Here is a 24,122-nt window from a genome sequence, read left to right on the forward strand (position 1 = left end):
GACTCTCTAATTCAAAATTCGTGTCGTTCTGCTATGCATGCGGATTGGAAGAAGGAGGTAAAGTTTCGGCCGCTCAGTATCTGAGTCTGGCTATCCAGCAAGCTCGCTCCAGGAGGTCAATGCCAGTCCATGTTTGCTGCTTATGCATGGACATTGAGCTTTTCAGACGAGCCGTACCATGGCCTCAACCTCAAGGCTAATTATGCCTTTCACGAATCGACAGAAACATACACGTCCGTCAAAGGTTGGGTAGTCGTCATCAGTATACAGGACAGTGCTCGTATCAGTATCCCGCGACTGACCGTACAGCGGTGTTGAGGATACCCACGTTAGATATCTTTTGAGGGACTGGTGCGGCCTTCCTATCCTTTGAGGACGGTGTATCAATCCAAAGGAGCCCAAATGAGGGTTGCCTCACCTTGAGTGGGTATGACGAATGCCTCAGCTCTGTGAGCATTGGTGAGTGCTCTGGGAGCACTCGCGGAAGCCCTCGCGGGAGCGTTCGCGGGAGCGTTCGCGGGAGCGTTCGCGGGAGCATTCGCGGGAGCATTCGCGGTGCCGTGAGAGCATTCGCGGTGCCGTGGGAGCATTCGCCGTGCCGTGAGAGCATTCGTCGTGCCGTGAAAGCATTCAAGAAAACTGTGAGAGCATTGGGAAGTGTTCGCGTGTACTACTGACGTAATCAAAAGAAGCAAAAGTTCCTAGTTGCTGTGGGCGGAGTCACTCCATCCTAGCGTCTCCGGAGGGGGAGGGAATCTCATGGTGGCCCAGGCGACCAGAGCATTGGCGAGTGCCCTCCGGACGTGAGCCATATCTCCTGGCGGTCCCAGAGAGTGGGACGGTCCTGCGGTGGAGCCTGGCGCGAAGGTTGTACTCTGGCGGTGCCGGACGCGCTGGGCGCTTGTGGCGCAGAATGCCCGCCAGGACGTAGGGGCTGCGCCCTGGGTAATAGGCGAGCTTGCTGATGCGGTGTGGTAGCAACTCTTCTGCTCTCCCCTTATAGAAAATAGTCACGGTGCCCCCAGACTGTTTTGAAATGCGGGGGCGGCCAGTGAAAAAAGGAAAGAGGGAAAGAACGAAGGGCGCCGAACTTCGATAAAAGAACTCGGTTGCCACAGGTTGGTCTCGGAGGGATCAGGGAGTCTTTACCAGCAAGGAGACCCCTTAAGGTTATTAAGTTTCTAGACTACAAATAACGATCAAACAAATAAAACTCTATCTTTCAATCGAACGACCCCAATTATAACTTTTTCTATTGCTTTTCACTTATCTACCTGATCGAAGTCACCATCATGCCCCATCATGGCACTCCCGTTACAGCTGCGGTCCAATACCATTTCTTGTCATTTTAGAAGAGGTCGGTCAACGGTTTGCAAACTTTACTGAAGCCTTCAATGAAGCGGCGATAGAAGTTTGCAAATCCCAGGAAGCCTTGAACTCCTTTGATATTTCGAGGCACTGGCCATTCCTGTACCGCCTCTACCTTGTCCTCTGACATAGATACTCCCTTTTCCGAAATATGACAGCCGAGGTATTCTACTTCTCGGATATAGAAGGATGTTTTGCTGATGGAGGCACACAGTTTAGCTTCCCTGAGTTTCTGTAGAATCTTCTCCACCAGCCTTTCATGCTCTTCCTCAGTCTCCGAGTAGATGAGAATGTCGTCGATATAGACGACAACTCCTTCATCCAGTAGTTCCTTCAGCACATCATTGATCATTGCCTGGAAGGCGGAGGGGGCATTGCATAGACCAAATGGCATTACATTATACTGATACACTCCATAGCGGGTTCTGAAAGCACCCTCTGCTATCCTGATCAAATTGAAGCCATTCTTCAGGTCTATCTTCGTGAAGATCTTGGCCTTGAAGAATCTATCCCTGAGCTCGCTCATGATAGGCAGTGGGTACTTGTCCTTGACAGTAACCTTGTTCAAACCTCTGTAGTCAACACAGATTCGCCAGGTATTGTGGGTTTCCACAAGTAAGCGTACATTCACGTTGCAACCAAAATTTGTATGGGAATGCAACTTCAAAAGCGTATTTCTCCACAACCACAAGGAGATGGAGCAAAGAAATCTTAGATATGGATTCTCCGGTAGGGATAGTATCTACAGCTAAAATGTCAGTTCGAAAGGGCGAGTTTGAAATTTTGATGTTGTTAGGTGGTTTGTATGGTTACCACCTCAATGTTCGCTTACTTGTGGAAACCCGCAATACCATCCTTCTTAGGTATGAACAATATTGGCGCCGCCGCTGGGCTGCTAGATCTGGAGATCTTTCCCAAAGACAACTCTTTGTCCAGGTACTCTTGGAGGACCTTCTGCTCTGGAGCGGAACATGGGTATAGCAGGCCAAATAGGGGAGCGGTGCCAGGCAAGAGATTGATCTTCAGATCATTTCGGGAGTGCGGAGGCAACTCCTGTATCTTCTCTTTACTGAACACATCAGCCCATTCCCTATAACGGAGAGGTATCCTCACAGCTATATCTCCTCCATCCTCATCTTGCCATACTGAAGCGGCCAGTTGATACAGTACATCTTCTTCTTCCATCATTTGGTATGAAGAGATGAGTTCAAACTTGATCGTTGCTGGGAGACAATTCTGCTTGCAGTAGTCACTTCGACAGCTTATGTGTTACGGGAACTACGGAGCACTGTTCTAAGAGGCTTAGGACAATGAGGAATACGAGTGACGGGTTGTGATGCAAGGACGGTCGGGTAACGAAAGGACAAGCATAGAAAGGTATCGGGTAGTGTGGGAGCACGCGGTGTTACCACACTAGTGTTATACTATTATGACGGCACGCTTACTATTGGGTGCCTCACCCGGAATAGAATAGGAAGCGGGGCTTACGGCTGTAGGCTGTTCTACTTAGGGAAGTAGGTCTAGGATAATAGTATGGTACAGCCCGATGACTGGCAATTGCAAGGTTCATGGTTACGTGTCGGAATTAGAATGGAGGACGGAACTATGCGGGGGCGCTTTTCTATCTGGGTTATCTTCGGGAGCATTATCTTATTCTATTATCGTTGTGTCAGTTAGTATTAGAAAGCGGGCCTTGGCATAGGTTCCAACATGTATAAATAGGGCTTGATTCTCCGAAGACTTGAGGGTATCATCAACCATCAAGTCAAGGGAATCCGGTTTACAATATCATCAGTTTAAACGCTACAGAATTATCGCTTAGCACTGGCTATTTCCCCAAACATTATGGTATTGAGTTCCCAATTGATATCCGGGTTATGCTTTCTTGCCCAAGCAATTGGCAGATAGCCAGATATTCCTTCTTCCAGGGTAGCCTCCTCCCAACGGAGTGTCTCCCTATGTGCTCCCATGTTCATGTAGACTGGGTGAGTGTAATACTTTCCTCCAGCCATCATGACATCTCCTTGAGCATCATATATTGTCAGAGGTTGATCTCGTCGCACTAAAGGAACTCTATACTTCCTGACGAAACTCTGGTTGAAGATCGCTCCTGTACAACCGGTGTCCAAGAGGAAAGTCCCTTGGACATCTTCAGCTTGATTCTTGACCGTCCATAACAGTTCTGCCTTCAGTATTGGTCTCTTGCCATTTACTGGTAAGGATGGAAGCTCCTCTTCCAACATTCTTCGCTTCTGAGCGGGTTTTGGGCTTGGTTCTGTAACGGAGCCATTTCAACTGTCTGGTGTATGAGTACATACAGGGCCCAGTTACATGTTAAGAGTTATTGTTAGAAGTCAGTTGCACAGTGATATGAAAGTACCGGCATTGTGATTAGCTACCAGCTGTTAGAGCAACTACATTCTGAGTACCAGGAAGAGGATATACTAATGAGAGTAATGACTGATGAGTCTATGCTTCGGCAATGACTAAAAGGCTAGCCAGAGTGAAGCCCTGAGTGCTCTGTGATCCCCTACATCCTCTGAGCATTATAAGCCCACTGGTAATTGTAGGGACTATTCCTGGGAAAGTCTACAATAAGTGGATTGCTCTACAGCAATGATTAAACTTACACTTGAGCAGCAGCTCATTCATTCAGGTCCCGGTTATGCGACAACCAAGGCTACAGGTGATACAAAGGCTTTGACTAAGGGTAGTTGCTTTTGGAACCAGAAGTACCTGCTAACGCTTAGGGAGAAGTTGGGTAGCAGTGGTTTTGTTTCCCTTCCATCAGAATTCATCTACTAGAACTTAATAAGGAAGTAGGAGCATGGAATGGAATTCTTTGTAGCCTAAGTACTCAAAATCCTTCCCGACATAATATCCGATTTCTAAAGTTTTCAACAGAAAACGTATATTCTACTTGGTAGCAGAGCCCTTAATGATTATTGAGTTCTCGCGATAGAATCTTTGAATAATCTGCAATTTATTTCTATCTTGCATGGCCGCATTTTTCTATTCAATTCCAGCGATATATAGAAAGACTATCCCCGTTACAGCTAGTAGGGATCCTAAATATGACACCTCCCCTTTTGATTCCCCACCACCTACCAAAACGCAACCCACTATGGTAAATCTACTAAAGTCCTGGCACTAACCCTTAGCTCACTAGCGAATGAGGTTGGGTTTGACATCTCGAGTATCTCCACCTACTTACCTACCTGACTAGCTGTCTACCTGCTGTCTTTTTGCCTATCTAACTACCTTCCTCTCGACACCTACCACAATACCTACTTTTACATTCATCTCCCTAAAGTACGATCCTAATCAGGTTCAAATACTTTATCCTAAATAGCATAATTCCCGAGTCTAATGATATAGCTACGTAGGGATGGATTTTCTTGCTCAATCGATGGAATTTTAATCTCTGCTACCATTTCTCTGAAGTTCTGATTGTCATTAGCGTCGTCTTTTTGAGACCGAGTTTTGGTACAAGAAGTAAAGTAAGAAACAACCCTTGGGTTCGGCTTCTTTAGTCACTTCTTCAGCTTTCTTGACAATATATTCTTGAAATAGACCAACTTAAATACTTGTTTGAATACATGATCGTGGTATAAACCATGCGTGTGACAGCTGATCTCGATGAAATCGATAAAATTTGTGCTGGATTCATCTAAAACTGCCGAGAATTTCGATAGGGATGCTGTTACCAAATCGGTCCCGGTAATAGTCAAATTTTGCAGGGAATAATGGTTGCTCTTGCCTTCTTGCCTCTTTTTGGTTTCAAATATAGGTACAATGGCTGCTTAGTTAAATTCAGACTGTTTTAGGTTCTGTAACTAGTGTACGGTAATTCTTTCCAGTGAGGATAATACAACATTTTGCTGACTGTCTCTGTATCTTTGATAGTTGTTGACGTTGTAACGGTGCCATTCCAACTGTCTGGTGTATGAGTACACACAGGGCCTGGTTACATGCTGAGAGTTATTGTTAGAAGCCAGTTGCACAGTGACATGCAAGTACCGGCAGTGTGGTTAGCTACCAGCTGTCAGAGTAACTACATTCTGAGCGCTAGGAATAGGATCTTCTCATGGGAGCAATGACTGACGAGTCTGTGTCTCGCCAATGATTAGGAGGCCACCCAGAGTGAAGCTCTGAGTGCTCGGCGATCCTCTACATCCTCTGAGCATTGGAAGTCCACCGGGACTATGCCCGGGAAGTCTACAATAAGCAAAAAGCTCTACAGCAATGATTAAGCTTACACCTGAGCGGCAGCTCATTCATGTAGGCCCCAGTTGTGTGGCAACCGAGGCTATAGGTGTTACAAAAGGCTTTGACTAAGGGTGGTTGCCTTCGGAACCGGAAGCACTCGCTGACGCTTAGACAGAAGCGGGGTAGCGATGGTATTGCTTCCCTTCCGCTAGAAGGTAGCACCGGAACTTAGTAAGGAAGTAGGAGCAGAGAATAGAGTCCTTTGGAGTATAAGTACTCAGGATCATTCCCGCCCAACTGTCCACATCCTCTATCTTCGGAATGACCGGTAGCAGAGCCCTTAAAGATTATTGAGTTCTAGCGATAGTATCTTTGAATAAATCTGCACCTGATTTCTATCTTGCACGGCCGCAACTATTCTATTGGATTCTAGCGATACATAGAAAGACTGCCCCCATTACAGACGTTCACAAGATCTCGTAATTACAGGGAGATTGACATAGTAAGCATTGCTGCTTTGTTCACTTATGGAATGAGAAAATATGTAGTGAAGGATGATTTTATTTTAATATTATAAGTTGTAGAATGAGATGAATTATTCATCTCAAATGCCTGCTTGACACGAGCTCTGATTACTTTAATATGATTTATTGTTTCCCTTTATTACGAACATTATGTCGGCCTAACTCTCAAGTACATACAACAAATTGGTTACGTGAATTGGAGTGAGTCATAATCAATTTCTAGTAAGTTCTATAGTATTATTCATCGGATGTTCTCTCCTTATTCCTTGTTATATAAGGATCTCTTACCCTCTTTGTCTATCTTTTCTTTCTTCTCTACATAACATTTTGTATTATACCTTGAGGCATAATTTTAGGGGATTTACCTTGCTTCAATATGCATTCTATCTAAAGTTACGTTGCCTCTGATGTCCTAAGTGAGTACCTCTATTGTCATCGTTATCCTCTGTGTACTCTCTACCCTCACTGTTCTCCTGGTGACCCTCACCACCCTTGCTGTTCCCCTATCGGTCGCAATGACCCTCGCCCTTGCGCGAGCCATCCTCGTTCTTGCGCGAGCCATCCTCTGGACCTTCGCGTACACCACTGAACTCGTTTTAGTACAAGCCCTCCTGATGTCTCTCAGCCACTATTGCTATTCCTCGCTCATAGTTCCTTACACACTGCCATCCACACCCTTGAGCGAGTTACTCTCCGCACCTTCACGTGTACCACTGCTCTCGTTTTAGTACAAGCCCTCCTGATGTCTCTCAGCCCATATTGCTATGCCTCACCCATGGTTCCTTACACCCTTGCTCTTCGTTTGGTTGACAAAAGGGATGTAAAATTTGTCTTGTCAAGCTCTTTTCCTTTTTGTTTATTGTTCGAGTGTAGGTAAATCCATTATTACTGGAGGAACAGTTTTGGAGCAAATTAGGAATTCTATAAATTTTGTGAAGTTCCTACGTGATTTACTAACTTGAACGATCTCAGGCTCAGGCTCAGATGACAAGAAATAAGCTCGGATTCAATATGAATGATATAGTTGATGACAAAAGAAAACAAAAGAGACGAGACTATATGATACAGGACTAGCTAGTGTTGACACGGTTTCTCCTTGTGACCTGATTTGACCCGTGGTCTTGACATGGCTCCACGAACGCCTCGCCTGCGCCACAGCCTCTCGGTATTTAAGGTGAACCCCCGGTACATGTACTTGCCAGATTTTTCTGTGTCCAGCTGTTTCTTCCTCATCCGGAAATATGGGAGTGCTACGAAGCAACAGCCCTAAAACTTCGTTGCGACTCTTCCGTATCAGGAAGAATAGGTTCGCTGGACACAGAAAAAAATCTGGCAAGTATTATCCCTTAACCCGTCAATTGCTGACCCACGGTAATATAGGATTAAAAATGTATGGGAGATCTGTTATTTGATAAGGGGAGATAACAAGATCGGTTAGGAAAGCCACACAGATTTGCTTTTTCTCGGGGTGGCAGCAATTAACCGACAGACGAAGGGATACCTCTCTTCTTGGTCAAATTATGCGGCTCTTTAAAGAAGTGCGGCGGTGCGTGGACAAGCAAAGGGTCAATTCACAAAAAAAAAACATTGGTAACATAACGAACGGTTCAGTGCCATCTCGTGACAAAGAAAGCGTCTCCAATCAGCGCGTGTGCACAATGGAGGGAACGATTTTTTTTCCTAACCAGGGAAATTCTTTCAAAGCGAAATCCAGCTGAAGGGAGGGGTGGGAATGTGTTGGCAAGATCTTGATGGGTGTAACTTTACGTTTTACTACATACTTACATTCTGTGGTAGCCTTGGAAAAAGTGCGACGAGAAACATCGTGGCCTATCGAGTGGTTTGTTTGGATATTCACGGGGCGTATCTATAAAATTTTCCAGTGGGCCATGGAAATAAATGGTCAGACAAGGTAGGCAATTCACGCAAGGCTTTTATTATCAGACTCAAAGAGAGGTTGAGAGTTCTTTGGGGTCTTGAGTAGGATGATAGGAGACCAGGCACCGTATGGGTGTTTCTTCTTCGGGGGTGGTGATGCTCGTGATGATTTAAATTATATATTATTCTTTTCGTGCATCCTCTCCAGCTGAGTCGCCAACAGCGAAACGCCCATTCCTTCCTTTAGGCCACGGACACAACAGCATAAGACTCTTCCGCTCAAACTTCCGATCACCCCCTCAACATCTAGATAACTGACGACAGACAGCCCTCACCCTCTCGCAGGATTCATATCACATCCCCAATACCCCCTCCCCTTCCCCCTCCTCCCCTTCCCCCTAAATCACTATCTACCCATCTCTGATCAGGTCTGCTTCCCCCAAGCGATGCCAACACAGCTCTGGAATCAACATATGTACAGCAAGCTTTGCCCTCTCTAGATCAGATTAATTTTCTTCGTTTCCCCCTTAAGCTATAAAATACCGTGAATAATCAATCGCACTAAAGAACAAGCTTGTTCTAAACATCCGCTTGTTCCTTTCGGCTACATAAATATACGCCTTCCATCACGTCATTTTCCTCCCGGATATATCCTCGTTTTCCGAAAATCAAAATCCCACCCCATCGCGCCTTTTCTCGAGGAAAATTATCCACGACAATGACGGAAGTGCCGTCCGAGGTATCGTCGCCCGTCGCATCGGCAACGGGAGGTCTTGCTGCTGGAGATTTGAGCGTTATTCCCCACAGGTCAGCCTCGAACAAACTCCCACCACAAAGCTCCACCCACTCGAGCGACAACAAAGACCGTGGAGGTCATGTCCAAGCAGATACTCGCCCTTCTTCGGTTGATGCTGATGAACGTCGCAGCAGCAACGGGCGTGAAGCTTCTCGTGGAGCTGGTGTAAATATTTCGCAGTCTTCAAGCGTCTCCGGGGGAGCCGGGGGTGGCGGCAATGGAGTTGGAGGAGTTGGGGGAGCAGGAGGTGGTGAAAGAGGTGGGAGCGGCAATCATACCGGTGGACTCGGGCGGAAACAGCAGACAAGCTTCTTCTCGGGAGCAAGATTAAACACTTGAAGAAGCCCGACGGTGTACCGCTTTGGAGAAAAGATATCCAATTTGAGTTCTTGGAGGCCATATTTACAGACTCGAAGCAGGTCTTTACGAACAGCTATGACGGAAGGAAGGAATGCACTTTTGCGGATGTGTACATTGATGCCATGGCCCGGAGCAGCAAAACTAGCAAGATCTTAAGGGATAAGCTCATGAGTGAAAGGGCTAATGCGTTGAACATGGCCATGGTTTGTTTGTTGGTGAATGTGGGAAGGATGAATACAACGTTGAATTGTGAGTTATTGCCCCATGCCCGGCTGAGAGATCATTGGCATGGTAGTTGTTACCATGGACTCAGTGAATGGAGAATATACAGCTAATATGTTCCTTTGCTGCAGTTTTCCCCGAAATGAAGGCTCAACTGCGAACTTACCATGCCATCCCCTCACTACAGTCATATACTGATGCGCACGCATACAAACAACTTCAAGACGCACCACGGTTGAAATCAATTCTTAAGGGCGCATGCGAGGATCGTAAAGAACCATTAACTCTTGAGCAACTAGAAGGAATGGAAGTTCCCCGAACAAACCCAATAAATCTAGTCTTTCTTCTTTCAACATATGCACCAAAGGTTTCTGAGCTGCATTTTCCTGAGTCTAGGGACTTTTACGATCTTATTATGAGGAGTACCCTTTCAAGTAAGAGTAGGGCAAGAGCTTTCCTATGGCTGATGTGGTGGTATCTTGAAGGGGATTTTACGATAAAATCAGCCGAAGATAATCCCTATGGGAAAGGCCAAGAGGCAAAAGATGGCGGGATACCTTGCAGGGTCCCACAGTTTGAACATTTAACTGAGGACCAGGCCGCTTTGGAGAACGTCGATGCGACTCAGGAAATAGAGTTTGGAGAACGAATGCAAAAAGAGCGAAAGAGTATGTGATTCCTGCCCATGCCTTTTTCATGCTGGAGGTTCCTGTATAAGCCGGAAACGTGAATGTATGAAGATATGGGTGGACTTATGCGTAGGACTGACACACGAGATAGAGTTGATTGAGGATATTGGAAATGCGCCTGCACCGTCCGCTGGAAAGAAAGGAAAAAAACGTAAGTAACCGCCTCGTATACAGGCGTTTGCCTTAGTCAGCCCTCTTTATATAAGGGAACTCTCTCATGTAGGTTCTAATTGAGATTCTTTTATAGATATCGCCCCTTCCCCAGAAGACGATACTCAATCACCAGCAGGTTCGCCCCCCTCTAATATGGTTACCCCTGGTGAAAGAAAGGGACAACGTATATTTTCCCATTTTTCACGCGGCAGCTCCCACCTCGTTGTCCATTCTTCGCTTGCCTACACAAAAACTAACATAATTTCCAAAGGCTCCCTTCGAAATTCTACCCGCACCAACAAAAGCCACCACTACTCACAGAATGAGCAGTATGAGTACGATTCTGATAATAATCACGATCAAACACGTTCTGTCTCTCCTCAGAACTTGATGACACCTTCTGGCAATGGTAAAAACCTCAACAGCCGCCGTATTTCAACAGTTACAAAAATCGCCCACATTGTTAATGAGGGACCTGACACACCTACTTCAGAACCACCTCCGAAAAACAAAGGTGGTCGGCCAAAAGGATCTGGAAAACGGAACGCTGACGGCGAAATTAAAGGAACTCCCAGGATCATTCTACGGACCGGCGGTAAACAACTGTCCTCTTCGGATACCCCTGGTCACCTCATGGCCGCGAGATCGATTCAACCATCAATGTCAGGGGACAAAGGAAGCCCGATGATGGGCTCAGAGAGAGGGCCCAAGCAAAGGCCGCTGACAAGTCACCAAATCGCTGTCCAACAGAATAGAAAAGATAGGGCCGAATACATGATTAATCGCAAACTCAGAAGTCTCGATAGGAAGTCTATGAAGATAAGATTGAAGGAGGGCGCTATGGTTAGGTGCTGGAGGAGGATTAAGAATCTCGAGGACCCGTTTGACAAGAGTGACGATGAGAGGGATGTCCGGATTGTACGTATCCACGAGGCGCCGGCAGTTGTTTCGGGAAAGGAGTCGGATGCTATGGCTGAGGATGGTAATCCATTCGGAAACACAGCTAGTATCCCTGGAACGCTTGGGGAAGATGGTGTCTTAATTGAACCAACCCCAAAGAAGATTAAGCTTGAGCACAACACCCCTCATGATTCTCACCATAGACGTTCTACCAATGGAACCGTTCTTCCTTCTGCAGCTGGATTGATCCCTGTCGAAGAAGAGGAAGATGATTATGGGGAAGAAGCTAGTTCTCTTGCTGCTGCTGTACGTAGGACGACTAGACGATTGGATAGATGGGAACAGTCGGATAGGCAGCGCGCTGCGCAAGGATTGGCGCCAGCTACTTTCTCCCATCCTACTGGAAGCGATGGGCGTCATTCACAGATCACTTCGAAGTTACTAGCAGCCGTCAATCAAGGAGGGAGTGGTGATGAAAGCGCTCCTGGAGGAGGTCGAGGGAGCGCAATCTATGACGAGACACGAGAGCCTAGTTTCGCAGGGGACGAAGATGAGGAAATGATAGATGATGCGGATGCGGACGAAGATGAGGACATGGATGTCGAATGAACAGTGGGAGCCTATGGTATTTAATCTGAGAGGTTTACTCTTTTGGTTTGTTAACTTTCTTTTGGGTTACGCAAGTTCGCTTTTAGACTTGGTTTGATCTCAGTATCACTGTTTTTTTCTTACCTATTTCTCCTCTCCTGTGTATTTACTCACCTTCAATTCCCAGTTTTCTTTAGTCATACTATCATCTTGTTTTTCTGTTTGGCCAAGTAGGAGCGTCGTTTCCCTCCCCTTCTCCCCCCTTACATACAAAAAGCAAATACCCTTTGCCAGTAATTAATTCTCTTTTTTTTTTATTGGGGAAAGGGCCTCATTATCAGATTATGCGGCGGCACATCCTTTTCGTTTCTTCATTTTGTTTCAATAGGGGGATATTAAATCTAGTGAGTTGGGCGGGGAAGATGTTTTTTTTTTTTAGGGATTTTGGTGGGATATGCGAGCTGCGCTTGCTTTTAAGGGATGGATACTTACTAGTAGTTTGCTACTTACCGTAAAAGGTTCTGCTCCAGCTGTTTGGTTTAGATTGGCAGGGACATCTGTGCAATTGTCAAAACACATGAGCTCAGGTAAACGTTGGTGTGGTATGTATGTACAGTATAGATAATTTTGTTATACCTATTTTTGACAGACTTACAGCTTGGTTTGGTACTCGCGCAGCTATGCCTGCCTTTGTTCTTCCTTTTGTTGATAGGCCATGGAATTAAGTTGTTAGTGAAAGAACGAAACATAACCCTACACCTCCGGTCTTTTAAGCCCCGACAGCGGGTAATTAGATCTTAGCTCCCCGCCCCACCCATTTATTTAGGGGGTTAGGGTTGTACGCTAAGATCGATAAATAATATATTTTCAATATCTTTGGAGATATAAATCGTTCGATCTCTGTGATTATAGGTTATGCGATGCCACAATGAATCCTAAAAAGCTATTTTCTTTCCCCTTCTATTATTTTGCGACTACCTACTCGACATGGTAGTGATAATTCCGATTACTGCACAAGCACGCTCTATCAAACAATGAGGGGTTTAAACAGCGCGTACGGGAATCCAAGTAGGTGCGGGTGGTTAATTAGTTTCGTCTGTATCCCTTGGACGCGTGAGACATTTGGAGAATCTCTCTCATGCATTAGCGTGCCCTACCTAGGAAACGATTTACTATAATAAAGCATCTCTGAGTATTCCGAAGACCGATAAATGCAGCAAACTGCTTACCCGGACGTTTTCTCAGCCAAATTCTAGATCACATGACTGCCAATTCCCGCTAATGCATGAGAGAGATTCTCCAAATGTCACAGGGAATCCTGATTAATATTTTGGTCACGGAAATGATTGGCAACGAGTGATACCTTATGAACCATCTCGATAGAATTTATATAACAGTAGCAACTAATGTCCGAATTCATCTATGATTTGTTGGTTTAGAAAGATATAGGGTATCGAATAAGTCTTTCCAGCAGAATGCGTATGCATATTATAACATGTACAGAGCATTAGACTTGAAGCACGCGCCTTGTGTTGATGAGTGTATGTACAACGTGATTTATAGGCCACCCCAGAGACAGGTTCGTATAACCAGCACTGAAGAAATAAGGTGGTGTTACGGTTGGAATTTCCATTCAGACAGGCACTTATCAATCTAGAAAACGGGGCACTTGAGAAGCTCTTTGAATAAGCATGTACACAGCAGATACACGCACTTGAGCATGATAGGTTATATCTGGCACCTTCGGTAAGTCAGGGGTTAACATAAGTCACCTACTCTCTTCGTGCACATATCACCTATATACGACGTACCTAGCTAGTTTCAAACTCATCCCAGGGCGCGGGAGAGTGGTATAGGACACCCTCAATTGATCAAGTGATATATATGGCATGGCAGAACCGTCTCAGTTTAGGAAGAGATTATCCTGATTATATAACTCACTGTATGCATTATATTCTTGCACAGTATGGAAAAATCCTCATAACGCATGGATCAGGCCTGTTCTAAGGATTGTGTCTCATGCAGCTCCCGGGATGTTGGAAAGTAGCCCGGATCATTGTAAAAAGAGAAAATCACAGTCTTAACTGGACTCACTGGCTCAAAGTTTCAGATAGTTTGGTTTCTGCTATCCTATGTTATAACTTGCCCGTGTTATAACTTCCCCTTGTACGCCGTTTGAATAAGAAAGCATAGGCTTCTATTACGTACAAACGTCAAGTTGTTTTCTCAGTGTTCAACTTTGATATCACCTTGGGTTGCACTGCACATGCGAGAAGGAGTCGTAGCTCACTCATGTTATTCATTTGGGGAGCTACTACGCCCATAACGCTCGCTCATGGTACGGCGCGGAATTTCCCAAAATTCCTATCGATTCATGAGGAGACATAGCTCCCGGGCCTCGCAATTAGTCCAGTGTCATGTTGAATCCATTAGTTCCGTTATTTCGCCCTCATCGACAACAATATCGCCATTTCTTTGCGAAACCAATTGAGTCACCTTCATCTGGTCTCCAGGATAGGGTGTGGCGTTTGTTTTTTCGAGCTGAAAAACATTAACAAGTCCATCTGCTGAGAAGGTATAGACCGCCATGTTAGGACCACTATCAACTGCTAGATCTATGATCCTTCGAACTGTTCCAATGTAGCAGCCATTAACCGTAACAGGTTTCCAGGGTTCCTCCGAACTTTCGGAGAAAGTTCTTGAATCCTCACTTTCATGATACGGAGTCGTATCTGCGTTTATACCTTGGTATCGCTGACCATTGTCTCTCATATAGCCAGCAAAGATATCTGACGGAATGGAGAATAGTACGATGTGATCGCCATATGCAGCAACAACCCTTACCCCGAATCTCATGTCTGCTCCAGAAGCATAGACGCTTGGCCTGAAAAATCTACCTATACCTTGATTCTCAGCTTGCCATGCGTTTGCGAAATCCCCGTGTCTTTTACACCGCATTTCATCGCTCTTACTCGGGTCTGGTGGAGGGATAAACCATATCTTCCTCAATAACTTCGTCGGCACTCTAAGACCCATTCAGAACATAATCAGTATAGAATTCTATCATGCACTTAGGAGTGGTAATGTAGGGTTATAATATAAGAGCTAATGGACAGACCCTAACGGTGCATCACTTCCGAGACAAAGCCTACCAGTCTCTGGATCCATGAAAAGTATATGATACCCATCGCTCAATGGCACTGCCTGAAAATGGTCACTCTGACCTGCTTTTGGCTCCCAAGTTCCCCATGATGCAAGCGATCCTCGAGTTACCCCAAATCGCTTAGTGAGAGGACTTGCCTCTCTGGGATGAACAGCACTAGAGATGAGTCGTAGCTTTTTTGCTGAATCAATCCCTCTACGCGGAGGAAGGAAATAAAGGAAGTCTGACGGTGCAGTGAGTGGAAACCAACGGTTCAAATCCTGTCCAGTCAAGGCGTCCACCCCTACAATCAACAGACTTTTAGCACGGTTACTAAAAGCTATTTCCTAATAAATCGAAACATACAGTGCAGTTCAATTCCACCATGGCAGCCAAAGGCTACACATCGCCTCTGAGGGCATATGGCGACACTTCTGGGGACGTCTTCGTCACTGCATAGGTTTCTGTAAGTACTCTTGGCTTCTTGTTCAATAACATCGTGAACAAGTCCCATGCGGCCATCCTAAAGAAAGCATCGTCAGGCGCAAGGATTTACAGAGGATTGTGACATGGATCTTTCACGTACCAATAGAATTGCAATGGCAAATCTTCTACTGCTGGTATCCATACTTACAGCCAAAACCCTCCTTGGGCATATTATCGACACCACAAACTCGATCTGAGTCCCACTCGTCGCCCGAAGTCTATAAACATATACAACACACCCTTCACTTAAAAGTGCGTAGGTTCCACATATTGAGACTGTGAAATTGACAGTAGTGGTGGCTCCGAGCTCAGACATGTCTATAATAGTAGTGTTAACCAAACCTGATAAGTTCGATCCCCCAGCACCCAGCGAAAACTCCCTTGAGAGCCTTGTTGATAGGTAGTAAGGGTTGTCAGAATTTTGGATAGTGGGGTCAGTAATGTAGAATCCTAGCGCTTTGAGTTGAGTTTTTAATAGTGACTTTTCAAGAGAAGACAGGTACCAGGCCCGACAGGTATATCTGGCAGCGTTGAATGCCGAGGGGGAACTGAATCCAAGAATAAGTTGAATGAGTTCAATAGGAATTCTATAAAATGGAGGAAATCGGAGTGGGCGACTCTGCACGCATGCCTCGAACCATGATCTAGCAACAAGTCGGGCACAAAGTAAGGATCCATGGTCCAAGTATGATATTATCTTGGCAAGAATAGGCCGAAGGATCTCTGGTGCGACTGAATTTTCAATATTAGAAGTGGTGTGGGTAGATCTTATATTATGGGATGAATTAAACAAAAAAAAAAAAAGCTTATATTATGGGTATAGGTACCACGTTCGAGATTGGATAGAGATCCATATCCACGAGAAACACCAGTATCCTTTCTATCCCCTGGATTACTTCTCTTAAAACCCTTGACACCCGAATAAGAAACCGGACCTTTATTTCCAGAATTATTATCCAAACATTTGAGAAAAAATTCCGGAGAGCATTTACATCTTGTTGGGTGAGCTTGCGGTTGGGCGCCAGGACTGATCTCATTCTGGACCGTATTCGGGCGGAAGGAGGCCCGTCCCTTTGATTTGTCCAAACTGGGTAGTGCGAGAGACATTCTTCCTTCTTGGCTGGACGTTGTCAAATAGCGAGGACTGTTTTCTTCCTGATACGTTGATAGGTGTGTATTTGATGAAGGAACAGCAGGGGAACTCTCAATTGAAGAGTGTAATCGAATATGTGCAGAGACGAGGATCTCTATTGAAGCCACGATTCTCAAACTAAAGCGTAGGTTCGATCTAATCAGGGCTTATGCGCATGCAAAAAAAAAAAAAAAAAAAACAATTAAAAGAAAAAAAGAATCAAAAGGAAAAGAAAAGACGCAAGATGGATGAAGCAAGCAAAACAGAGTTATCAGGGACTGGATAAGAAAACGTAAAGGGTAGGAAAGGGAGGAGCCTCATAAATATTAGCTCCAAGAATGATTGGAAGAACAGATATTTGTACCTACATGTATTCACAAGCTCAAGTATCTTTTTTATACTCCCCTTTCATGTGCATACCCATATCTATGTAGTCAATGCATGTGGTCATATCAATCTAAACAAGAGCTCTACGCCTAAAGTGTAAGCTACACGCAGGCATAAATTTGCCCCACATGCTTACTAGAGTACATAGTTGTGAGACTTATCATTTTGCGACTTGGCCCGTGCTGTTGCGAATGATCAACTTTACAACCTCCAGCCCTGATCACCATACCTGCCCTAAATACTCTTACCATACCTATGGCCTTTAGTTCAATCCCAACGGGACCGGTGGTATTACTACCAGGATGTCTCTACTCAGCGATAGGGCGGACAATAGGGCGATATGTATCTACATATGCATACAGTACCAGTATGTAACAACAGATGGGCATGGTAATGATTGGTGTTCCCAGGACCTCAATAGTTATAATCCTAGACGGTCAAGTCAAGATTCAAGACACCTGAAACGTTCCTATCAGGCCCAAATCATGTTTCGGAAGCCATGATCATCACCGGGGTTGTTTAAAAGAAAACCAAAGAGGCTACAGTTCTTTTCAGCTGCATGGTTTGCAGTAGAGTTTCCAAGTGCACGGCCCTGACCTCTTTCGCTTAGCCAGTTGCAATTCACCTCTCTGGGCGCACGTCACCCCAATCCTGCCCCACTATAGACTTCACACCCCCCAAAACACCAACGGCTAAACCTCCAGCAATGAAAACGTCGTGTTAATGACGATACGGATGAAGAAACTCGATCCTCGCCATCGATTTCTGCCCTGACCACCAACTGCTAAATGCCAAACACACCCGCGTTTCCCACATTTGTGTTGCCCTCATATGTGCTCTATGTACTTCGGTATCAGGGATAAGTAAGAAGACACCACGATGCCAAGATTGCGTGAAGGGTGTCTTCTCACTTACCCCTACCCCCGAAGTACATGTAGTTAACCCCTCATTCCCCTCATTCCTCTCTGGTCCCGATCAGCCTCCGATCCGGTTATTGTCGAAGTGGTCGTAGAGTTCTCTAGATGTAAAATAGTTGTGTATACGTACCTTGCCGCTCAGGACCTTCCGAGGCCTTCTGTGTTTTCTATCTCTCTATTTATCCCTCAGTGTCCCTCGGCTTTGTCGGTTTTCCTCTCCATCCATTATCTTCTGTCTGTCCATCCTTTTATTGTCATAATTCATTAGCTATGGCTCCTATGGCTCCTCCGTTGGTTTATCTCCTCCCGCTCAATGATGCTGGTGCTCCTGCTATTCCTGGAGATTATATCAATCTACCTCCTCCACGTACGCCATATGTTCTGCGGTTTTCAATCGAGGGTGCCAGTTCCATCTGTCATCAGGGCAGCCTTTGGATCAACGTTCCTGAAAAAGACAAACAATTTGAACGTGTAAATTTCAGAGAATACAAGTTTGTAGCCCACTGAGCTCCATTACCAGTTGATTTATTTCTGTTTCCCTAGTAAAAGAAGACTTTTTCGTCAGTGTTATAAAAGGATTACTTCTATATGCTAGCATATTTCCATATACCCAATGGATATATCGTTAATGAAAATTACATGCTATAAGTACTAATTTGAATCTGTTTGTACCTAGGCTATCCCCATCGTTCTCTCGCACTCTACACATCGATGTCCCTATAACACGAGCGGGTACCTTTGGTTACTACTTGACCTACACCCCACTTCCTCCATTCAGTGCAGCTTCTTCGCCTGATAGCTCGACGAAACAGATCAAGACTGATAGCCGGTACTTCACCGTTTCACCGTGCCTCGCAATCAACAACAAGCCCCTTACTCTCGATGCCCTCTCGATATTCTCTGTTATATCAAAATGGCTCGGGCCAGTTGAAAAATGGGATGATCACATGAAGTATATCGCCGACAAGGGATACAACATGGTTCATTTTACCCCAATGATGCATCGCGGTGCTTCGAACTCGCCTTACAGCATTTTTAATCAATTAGCTTACGATCCAGAGGCATTTCCCAACGGAACTGATGATATCCTTGCTATCGTAAAAACGATGGAAAAACAACATGGCCTTCTTAGCCTTACTGACGTTGTTTGGAACCACACAGCACACAACTCTGAATGGCTACAAACCAACCCAGAAGCCGGCTATAATCTTGTTACAGCCCCTTGGCTAGAGGCGGCCTATGAACTCGACACAGCACTATTAGATTTTGGCAGTAAACTCGAGCTTTTAGGATACCCGGCCGAGCTTGAGACCAAAGACGATCTGCTCAAGGTCATGGAGGGTGTAAAGACCCACGTGATCGGGGCGCTGAGGTTATGGGAGTTCTACGCCCTAGATGTGAAAGCAAACGCAGAAGCAGCTTTAGAAATCTGGACGTCTGGGAAGTCAACCCCCTCAAAGTTTGCAGGACAATCGGACCACTCGAAGGATCTTTCGCTATACGATAAAGCCCAACTTCTTTCAAAGCATGGACTTATCGGTGGAGATAGACTTGGTGAAAGATACCGCCGCAAAATCGACCCCGAAATCGGAGCGGCATTCCTCGAGCTAGAATTTGGGAAATCTTCAGGTAAACCCGATGCCGAAGTGGTTGGGGAGGTAAAGAGCGAGTATACGAAGGTCCTAGATGAGCTCAACCTTCCTTACTACAAGGAATACGATGAAGATAGCTCCGAAATCCTTGAGCAATTATATAATCGTATTACATACCTCCGCGTCGATGCCCACGGACCCAAGATGGGGAAAATTACCAAAGAGAACCCATTGATAGAGACCTACTTCACCCGGCTCCCTCAGAACGAAAAAACGGCAAAACACGATCCAAAGAGCCTGGCATTGGCTAATAATGGCTGGATTTGGAACAATGTCGCAGACTTTGCCGGTCCTAATTCTAGATCTTATCTACGTCGTGAGGTCATTGTTTGGGGAGACTGCGTGAAACTCAGATTTGGAGAGAAACCTGAGGACAGCCCATTTCTTTGGGATTTTATGGTCAGATATACCAAACTCATGGCTCAGTGCTTCCATGGGTTCCGTATCGATAATTGTCACTCAACTCCTCTTCATGTTGGGCAGTATCTACTCGATATTGCGAGGCTAGAGAGAAACGACTTATATGTTGTTGCAGAACTTTTCACCGGAAGCGAACATGAAGATAGAAACTTCGTCGAAAGACTTGGCCTTGGAAGTCTTGTCCGTGAAGCTATGGTTGCATGGGGCCCCGGAGAGTTGTCAAGACTTGTTCATCGCCATGGTGGGAAGCCGATTGGGAGCTTTGAGCAAGAATTCATTATGAGAGGCAGCGAAAAGGCGGGTGGGGAGACAAATGGGAGTGCCAACGGTGATCGTGATGGAAGAGAGGTGATCAAGGCAGTTACGGCAAGTCCGATACATGCCCTTTTCATGGACTGTACCCATGACAATGAAACTCCAACCCAGAAGAGAACACCGCAAGATACTCTTCCCAACGGAGCCTTAGTAGGGATGTGTGATTGTGGTATTGGCTCGGTCATGGGTTACGACGAAGTCTATCCGAAGTTGTTGAATTTAGTGACCGAACCAAGGGTTTACTACCCACCACCAGCCCAGCTAGACGAAAATACTCCAGGTATCGGAAAGGTCAAGGCCCTCATTAACCGTATCCACGAGGAGATGGGCCGAGATGGTTTCACTGAAATGCATGTACACCATGAGGGGGAGTACGTCACTGTCCATCGAGTACACCCTAAAAGCCATAAGGGTTATTTCCTTGTAGCGCATACAGCGTATAACTCAGGAGATACCCGAGGGGACTTCAACCCGATCGTTCTTAATGGACCGAAAGTTAAAGTTCTCGGTAGCTGGAAGTTAAAGGTCAACGACGCTGAAGAGGCAAAGGCGACAGTCTTCGAAGATCCAAAGTACCTTACCGGGCTTCCTGCGGAGGTAGTGGACTTAGAAAATCCGGCTATCGAAGAGAAGGGGACTACCACAACAATCACCATCCCGGAAAAATTTCCCCCAGGGAGTATCACTCTGCTGGAGACATGGATTCCGGGAATGGAGGGTGAAGCCCTGGATAAGTTTGTAATCAGCGGGGCAGAGGAGGCATTTGCTAATACAAGCTTGGCTGAACTCAACTTTATTTTGTACCGCGCAGAATCCGAGGAGAGGGACTCGAGTGGGAATCAAGACGGTTGCTATAATATCCCTAACTTTGGATCCCTGGTTTATGCTGGGCTTCAAGGTTGGTGGTCCGTGTTGAAAGATATAATCAGAAATAACGATCTTGCACATCCCCTTTGCCAGCACCTTAGGGAGGGGCAGTGGCCGCTTGACTACATAGTTGGCAGAATGGAAAGGCTAGAGAACCAGGGTCATAAAGGACTATCTGGGCCGACAAAATGGCTGAAAGAGAGATTCGATAGAATCAGACAGGTCCCCGGATTTCTACTTCCTCGATATTTCGGATTGGCCATCCAAACGGCATATACCACAGCTGTGGAGAGAGCCACCACTCAATTCACAAGTGAGATCAACCAAGGCACCGAATTTCTCAAGGGACTGTCATTGGTCTCTTTGCAAATGACTGGGTAGGTGCCCATATTCGAGACTTTTATCTTTCTGAATATTTAACTGATTTGCTCGTTTAGATTCATGAAATCTACTTCGTTGTGGCCAAATAAAGAGGTCGCTTGCATGGCTGCTGGTTTACCCCATTTTTCATACGATTACATGCGTTGTTGGGGTAGAGATATCTTCATCTCAATACGCGGTCTCTATCTCGCAACTGGCCGCTATGAGGATGCAAAAGAACATATCCTGGCCTTTGGCTCCGTACTTAAGCACGGGATGATCCCCAATCTCCTTGATAGCGGACGCAAACCGCGATACAATGCTCGTGATAGCATTTGGTTTTACCTCCAAAGTATACAGGATTACATCGAAATGGTTCCGAACGGAGTTGATATTTTGAAGGAATCAGTTAAACGGCGTTTTTTGCCCTATGACGATACTTGGTTCGACTACGATGATGAGCGGGCGTACAGTAGGGAAAGCACAATCGGGGAGATCGTCCAGGAGGCACTTGAGAGGCATGCACTAGGCTTTGGCTTCCGTGAAGCAAATGCCGGACCAGGCTTGGACACACAAATGAAATATGAAGGGTTCTGGGTTGAGGTTAAGACAGACTGGGAAACCGGTTTTGTGAAAGGCGGCAGCCAATGGAACTGCGGAACTTGGATGGACAAGATGGGAGAGAGTGAAAAGGCGGGGAACAAAGGATATCCTGGTGCGCTCTCTTTTACCCTCACATATAAATTCCTGGGTTTTCCTAGTCAGTCAATACTAACAGGGTAATCCAAACTTTAGGTACCCCAAGAGATGGATCAGCAGTTGAAATCATTGGCCTTTTGTATAGCACACTCAAATGGGTCTCACAGCTCAAAGCCCAGGGAATATACAAGTGGGACAGCGTTAAAACCAGCGACGGGCAAGTGATCACATTCAACGAATGGGCGGATACAATCAAGAAAAATTTCGAGAGATGCTACTACATTCCAAAAAACCCGGATGATGACAAAAACCATGTTGTCAACCTAGCGTGTGTTAATAGAAGAGGTATCTATAAAGATTTGTTCGGTGGAGGGAAAGAATATGAAGATTACCAACTCAGGTATGTTTCCGCTGTCCTCACCGAGGCAGGCAGCATACTACTTAATATTATGTGAAGCTTACTGATAAAATTTCTATAGGCCAAACTTTGCGATCGCTATGGTTGTTGCTCCCGATCTTTTTGATCCCGATCATGCGCTAGGGGCAATCGAGATTGCAGATGAAGCACTGAGGGGGCCTACTGGTATGGCCACGCTTGAGTGAGTAATAATTCTTCTATTGCTATGCAACATAGAAATTACCAGCTTAACTAACTCTACTGCTAGTCCTATTGATCGCAACTACCGGCCATACTACCATAATTCGGAAGACTCAGGTTTGAATTCACTATCCAATGACTCATTTTCCTTTAATGGTGGTGATGCAGATGAACTTGAGGCGTAAATGCTGGATAATAGCTAATTTCCTTTGGCCAGATGACTTCGCTACCTCAAAGGGACGAAACTATCATCAAGGGCCAGAGTGGGTTTGGCCTACTGGCTACTTTCTGAGGGCGATGCTGAAATTTGATCTGCAACGAAAGAAGACAAAGGAAGAAAAGCTTGAGACACTTCTACAGATCAATTTAAGGATGGACGGCTGCCGCAAGGCTCTCTATGAAAATCCTTGGGCTGGTTTGGCTGAGTTAACAAATAAGCACGGAGAGTTCTGTTATGATTCGGTAAGCCTTCCCGCTGTTCATCTCATAATTATTTGCAAAGATTACTGATTGCATTTCTCCTATAACAGAGCCCTACACAGGCGTGGTCAGCTTCATGCTTAATCGATCTGTATCACGATGCTGCAAGTATCGACTTATCAAAGTAATCATCTTTTCTCAAAATTATTTCTCTGTGTAGAATAGGAAGGGACAGATACTGTACGTATATTTTGGGGCGCTGGCGTGGATGTGGGGGATTTCTTTTTCTGGATTTATTCTTTTCATGTGCGTCTCACTACCTTCTCCGGAAGCTCGTGAAGGGATATTGTAAGTCGGTTCTTACGGTGATGGTAATAAGATAGTCATAAACATTGATATTAGAAAGCGTCTGGTGGTAAGGAGTGACCTGAAACCAAAGCCGCCAAACCAACCAAGGGATCGTCCGAGTTAGGGCATGAGCAGATCCACTACCTTCTCTTGGCAAGGTATTTAGTATAATTTTCACTTCGCCTAGGAGGGTTCCCTTATTAAAACCCTATCGAGCTCTACGGAACGTAGGTACCGTAAAAACTCGATAGGTGATCAAGCCCGGGCCTAGACTGGAAGTACAAGGTGAATAACAGGTACATATGCTAACTCGTAGTTCTCTGGCCGTTTATTAACTCTTATCTCCTCAATTGATCCTTGGTATGATATGGTGATTTGACAACTACGTTTATACCTACCTGTATCTAAGAGCCAGTTCAGCTACAACAACCGTGGTCTCCCGGGTTGTCAATTGCACAGTCTGACACGGTACCAGGTCAAAAAAACTTTAGTTGTGAGGGCTGCCAGTTTAAATGTGTTTTAGTCCTAATTTCGTAATTTCAAAAAGGATCGTGTCCTGTCTCTGCTTGATCTGGTTTTGGTTGGCCAAGTCGTTGAACAGGTTCGCCACTGACTAGAGAATTGGAGGTCCTAATGGCACCAGCCACACCTTTGCCACAAACATTAGGAGGGGCTCTTTGTGTAACGATTCT

The 24,122-nt window shown here is 45.5% G+C and overlaps 7 protein-coding genes across 7 annotated transcripts; 3 read left to right on the forward strand and 4 right to left on the reverse strand.

The window, feature by feature from the left end:
- Nucleotides 1–283: 283 nt before the first annotated feature.
- LAJ45_11690 (uncharacterized protein) lies at nt 284–610 on the reverse strand (the record flags this gene model as incomplete). The annotated part of the gene is made up of 1 exon (XM_046121165.1): nt 284–610. The coding sequence occupies one exon, from the start codon at nt 608–610 to the stop codon at nt 284–286; it is 327 nt and encodes a 108-aa protein (XP_045965632.1).
- Nucleotides 611–1,348: 738 nt separating this feature from the next.
- On the reverse strand, nt 1,349–2,553 carry LAJ45_11691 (uncharacterized protein; the record flags this gene model as incomplete). Its single annotated transcript, XM_046121166.1, has 2 exons — nt 1,349–1,940; nt 2,201–2,553. 2 exons carry the CDS (start codon nt 2,551–2,553, stop codon nt 1,349–1,351), a joined length of 945 nt encoding a protein of 314 aa, XP_045965633.1.
- Nucleotides 2,554–3,179: 626 nt separating this feature from the next.
- Nucleotides 3,180–3,611, reverse strand: LAJ45_11692 (uncharacterized protein; the record flags this gene model as incomplete). Its single annotated transcript, XM_046121167.1, has 1 exon — nt 3,180–3,611. The coding sequence occupies one exon, from the start codon at nt 3,609–3,611 to the stop codon at nt 3,180–3,182; it is 432 nt and encodes a 143-aa protein (XP_045965634.1).
- A 5,086-nt stretch (nt 3,612–8,697) lies between these two features.
- LAJ45_11693 (uncharacterized protein) lies at nt 8,698–11,708 on the forward strand (the record flags this gene model as incomplete). The annotated part of the gene is made up of 7 exons (XM_046121168.1): nt 8,698–9,025; nt 9,076–9,384; nt 9,489–10,025; nt 10,138–10,197; nt 10,294–10,335; nt 10,471–10,608; nt 10,765–11,708. The coding sequence occupies 7 exons, from the start codon at nt 8,698–8,700 to the stop codon at nt 11,706–11,708; spliced, it is 2,358 nt and encodes a 785-aa protein (XP_045965635.1).
- Nucleotides 11,709–14,102: 2,394 nt separating this feature from the next.
- Nucleotides 14,103–16,422, reverse strand: LAJ45_11694 (uncharacterized protein; the record flags this gene model as incomplete). Its single annotated transcript, XM_046121169.1, has 6 exons — nt 14,103–14,712; nt 14,806–15,133; nt 15,196–15,352; nt 15,416–16,047; nt 16,143–16,250; nt 16,308–16,422. 6 exons carry the CDS (start codon nt 16,420–16,422, stop codon nt 14,103–14,105), a joined length of 1,950 nt encoding a protein of 649 aa, XP_045965636.1.
- A 1,599-nt stretch (nt 16,423–18,021) lies between these two features.
- LAJ45_11695 (uncharacterized protein) lies at nt 18,022–21,106 on the forward strand (the record flags this gene model as incomplete). The annotated part of the gene is made up of 3 exons (XM_046121170.1): nt 18,022–18,242; nt 18,428–21,036; nt 21,099–21,106. The coding sequence occupies 3 exons, from the start codon at nt 18,022–18,024 to the stop codon at nt 21,104–21,106; spliced, it is 2,838 nt and encodes a 945-aa protein (XP_045965637.1).
- A 37-nt stretch (nt 21,107–21,143) lies between these two features.
- On the forward strand, nt 21,144–23,270 carry LAJ45_11696 (uncharacterized protein; the record flags this gene model as incomplete). The annotated part of the gene is made up of 8 exons (XM_046121171.1): nt 21,144–21,382; nt 21,443–21,717; nt 21,775–22,080; nt 22,161–22,464; nt 22,544–22,663; nt 22,730–22,779; nt 22,880–23,124; nt 23,193–23,270. 8 exons carry the CDS (start codon nt 21,144–21,146, stop codon nt 23,268–23,270), a joined length of 1,617 nt encoding a protein of 538 aa, XP_045965638.1.
- Nucleotides 23,271–24,122: the final 852 nt, after the last annotated feature.

The sequence above is a fragment of the Morchella importuna genome, assembly GCF_003444635.1.
Source record: "Morchella importuna strain M04M26 chromosome Unknown Morimp01GS086, whole genome shotgun sequence".
NCBI lineage: Eukaryota > Fungi > Ascomycota > Pezizomycetes > Pezizales > Morchellaceae > Morchella > Morchella importuna.